This window comes from Ammospiza caudacuta, chromosome 7, assembly GCF_027887145.1.
Source record: "Ammospiza caudacuta isolate bAmmCau1 chromosome 7, bAmmCau1.pri, whole genome shotgun sequence".
NCBI classification, from domain to species: domain Eukaryota; kingdom Metazoa; phylum Chordata; class Aves; order Passeriformes; family Passerellidae; genus Ammospiza; species Ammospiza caudacuta.
Genome location: NC_080599.1, coordinates 45,048,556 through 45,050,678, shown reverse-complemented (window position 1 = coordinate 45,050,678; position 2,123 = coordinate 45,048,556). Strand labels below are relative to the sequence as shown.

General features: G+C 48.7%; 1 protein-coding gene across 1 annotated transcript; it reads left to right on the top strand.

Moving 5' to 3' along the window:
* The first annotated feature begins 605 nt into the window (after positions 1 to 605).
* On the top strand, positions 606 to 1,535 carry TACSTD2 (tumor associated calcium signal transducer 2). The gene has a single exon (XM_058808985.1). The coding sequence runs from the start codon at positions 606 to 608 to the stop codon at positions 1,533 to 1,535; it is 930 nt and encodes a 309-aa protein (XP_058664968.1).
* Positions 1,536 to 2,123: the final 588 nt, after the last annotated feature.

Genomic DNA, 2,123 nt, shown 5'->3' with positions numbered 1-2,123 from the left:
CAGCCTGGTCAGCTGTGGTTCCTCTTGGAACAGCAGTTGCCCCACGCAGCAAGCATCAAACTCCCAAAGGCTTTATTTAATAAAGCTATGAAAGTAGAAAGTCCATAACTGATTAGAATCTAGATAGTGGAATGATAAGAGATGCTGTGCAGTGAAAGACACAGGAACAACCATGATGGAGGTGGAGGAGTATAGGATTTCCTGCAGAAGTGGAAGAAACTCCTTAAACAGCTATTTGCATACAGTCCATACAAAGTCTAAATAAGAAAAAGGGCCAGCTGCTTGTCTTTAATCCATAACGGGAGCCCATGGCAGGAGCTTGGCTGCTCTTCCCTGTTGTTTCTTCATCAAGCAGGAGCGAGGGAGGCAGCTGGAGGCAGGTGCCACTCCCTGAGAGCTAACAGGGAGCTGGGAAGCTGTTGACTGGGATTTGGGAAGGAGATGGCAATTGTTTTGGAAGAAGAACCTGTTTGGTGGGTCTGATTTGAATCAATAAAGGGAGCAGCACGCCAGTGTGTAGGAATGAGCAGCCTCCATCAGTGGATTAAAGCTTTGGATGCTGCCTGCTGTCGCTCAGGACTGTATCTGTGCTTTTCTCCTGCACTATGGAGCCTCTCTTTGGGGTTGTGCTGGGCTTGATGCTGGCAGTCGCTTCACCAGCCCACGACAGCTGTACCTGTGCGACCAACAAGTGGGCAGTGTGTGCCCAGGACGGCCCAGGGAACTGCACCTGCAGGCTGGCAGGTTCACATCACCCTGTAGACTGCTCGACCCTGACTTCTAAATGCTTCCTGATGAAGGCAGAAATGATCCCCCTGAAGGAGAAGCGCCTCTGGAGACCTCCCCAGGCGGTGTCCGACAGCGACGGCATGTACGACCCCGACTGCGAGGACAGCGGCGTGTTCAAGGCCCGGCAGTGCAACCAGTCCAGCAGCTGCTGGTGCGTGAACACGGCGGGCGTGCGCAGGAGCGACAGGGGAGGCAGCAGCCTGAGCTGCAGCGAGCTGGTGCGCACCAGGTGGATCTACATCGAGCTGACGCACAAGAGGAGCTCCAGCGCCTTCGCCGTCCCCGCCGTGGCCAAGGCCCTGACGCAGCTGTTAGAGAGCAGGTACAAGCTGCACCCCAGGTACGTCGCTGCCATCAAGTACGAGCCCCCCCTCATCCAAATCCGCCTGGAGCAGAACAAGAAGCCCAGCTGGGATGTAGATATAGCCGACGTGGCCTATTACTTTGAAAAAGACGTGAACAATGACTCCGTGTTCCCATCCAACAGCAAATTAACTGTCTCGGTCAATGGAGATGCTCTGGCCATTGAGAAGCTCGGGATTTACTACGTGGATGAAAAGCCCCCAGAGTTCTCCATGAGGCAGCTGGGAGCTGGCATTGGTGCCGTGGTCACCGTGGTGCTCCTCACCGCTGGCATCGGCATCGCCGTGCTGCTCGTCCTCAGGTGGCTGCGCACAAGGACATATAAAAAATTTGAGTGTAAAGAAATGAGGGAAATTAAAGCCCCAAGCTTAGAGCTGCCCTGAGCTGAAAGAAGAATGGCAACTACAGGAAGAAAAGGAAAAAAGAAGGCACAAAATACAAAGAACAGACTCGGTGTATGTGATGGATTTGGAGTTTTTTCCTTCCTGCGGGAATTTGTACAGTGAATGTTCTAAATTATTCTTGTTTAGTAAGAATAAATTTTTGGGGTATAAATAAATTTGGGAGTCAGTTACCTAAATATTTTAAATGACTCCTGCTTTGGAGGGTAAGAAAACTGTTACAGCTGTCTATTTAACATAACACAGAAGGCTTTCACTCCTGCTGCAGACCTGGCTCAGATTGCTTAAATACTTAAATATTCTGTGGGGTTCTTGGTGTATCTATTTACTGAAATTAAAACACTTGCCTCCATATTTGGGCTATATTGCTGCTTTTCTCATGGTAGACTTTTTTAAAATGCAGTTTGTTTTTAGTTCACGAGGGCTTTGAAAAACAAAAGTTTCTGGAACTTTTTTTATTAGCAAATAATTTCATGAATATTACTAAACAACCATATAAGATAATGCTAAGATACTCTGCAACATCAGAGGCTTTTACAGAATGATTTGTTAGGAAACAACCCAGGTGTT